General features: G+C 14.8%; 1 protein-coding gene across 1 annotated transcript; it reads right to left on the reverse strand.

The window, feature by feature from the left end:
- Window positions 1–1186: 1186 nt before the first annotated feature.
- PRSY57_0012000 (JmjC domain containing protein) lies at window positions 1187–1529 on the reverse strand (the record flags this gene model as incomplete). The annotated part of the gene is made up of 1 exon (XM_020114201.1): window positions 1187–1529. A coding segment is annotated over one exon (343 nt), but the record flags the coding sequence as incomplete, so codon positions are not given.

Genomic DNA, 1529 nt, shown 5'->3' on the forward strand with positions numbered 1-1529 from the left:
ATATATATATATATAATATATTTTATTATATTCACATTTTTTTTATATTATATTATGAGCATGGCTTAAATCATATATACATGTCTTTATATTTCACATGAATCTTTCCAAGAAATAACGTTATAATATTACTATATATTATATACATATTAATTAATCATATTATTTTTCTTTATATTATATTATATTATATTATATTATATTATATTATATATATAGGTGCGAATATTTTATAAATATATTTTTATCTTAAAAAATATATTTTCCTTTCATTTTCTCTATTTTACAAGTGTCTTTTTTTTATATATAATGTACAACAATGTTTGCACACACCAAAACATAAAATAATAATTCACATAAATATTATTATATAATATATTTATAAAATTAAACAAAGTACTAGACATATATATAGAATATTAATAATATATTTATAAAATATTTTTATTTAAAGTATAATATATTATATTTTAATAATTTATATTGTTCTGAATAATAATGTAAGGATATTTTTTTTAAAAAAAAAGAAAAAAAAATAATATATAATTTAATATATATAGGTAAAATGTTATATATATATATATATATATATATATATATATATGTATATATAATATATTATATACAGACTTATATAATTTTGACGTAAAAAAATGAAAAATATTTATATAAATTTTTTATTACTAATATATAAAATAATATGTATAAACTAATATAATTTAAATAAAAAAAAAAGAAAAGCAAAAAACAAAAAAAAAAAAAAAAAAGAAAAAAAAAAAACATGCTTTTCATGTATTTTAAGAAAAAAAAAATTCTATATATTACAAATGAGAATGGATATATAACCCAAAATAAATTAAAAAAAAATTATTATAATTAAATAACTTTTTTGTACAATAAAAAATTATATTAAAAAATAAAAAAATAATAATTCAATAGAGAAAATATATACTATCTATAATCTCATATATATTTTTTGGTCTAGTCATACTTTTTATTCTTTTTTTATTTCTTTTATTTTATATTATTTTCCTTTTTTTGTTCACCAATTGTATAATAATAACATTTTGTATAAATAATAGTAATAATAGAATGAATGAATGAATAAATAAATATAAATACAAAATATATATAATTATATATATAAAATGTGTTTGTATGTGTATGTGTGCTTTTATCTAATATATTATGATACTATTTTTGGTAATATTTGCATGGCATTTTCCTCTTTTTCTTCTTCATATGTTAAGAAAAAATATTTCAATGTAAGTTTTGTTTTAAAATGACTTACAGATGTATAATAATCGTCTAAAATAATATTATTATTTTGATTATGATTTGGTCTTTTGAATTTCTCTATATTCATTAATTTTTTCGCACAATAATTTTCTAAGTCCGCATATAGTGTAGGTGTGTTCCTTTTTTTATTCTGACGAATCAAATTAAATAACTTGAAGGAGTTTTCTTCTTCGAAGAATTTCATGCTATTATAATTAGGCATATCATCAAATTTTATTTCTTTTTCATCG

This window comes from Plasmodium reichenowi (genome assembly GCF_001601855.1).
Source record: "Plasmodium reichenowi strain SY57 chromosome Unknown, whole genome shotgun sequence".
NCBI classification, from domain to species: Eukaryota; Apicomplexa; class Aconoidasida; order Haemosporida; family Plasmodiidae; genus Plasmodium; species Plasmodium reichenowi.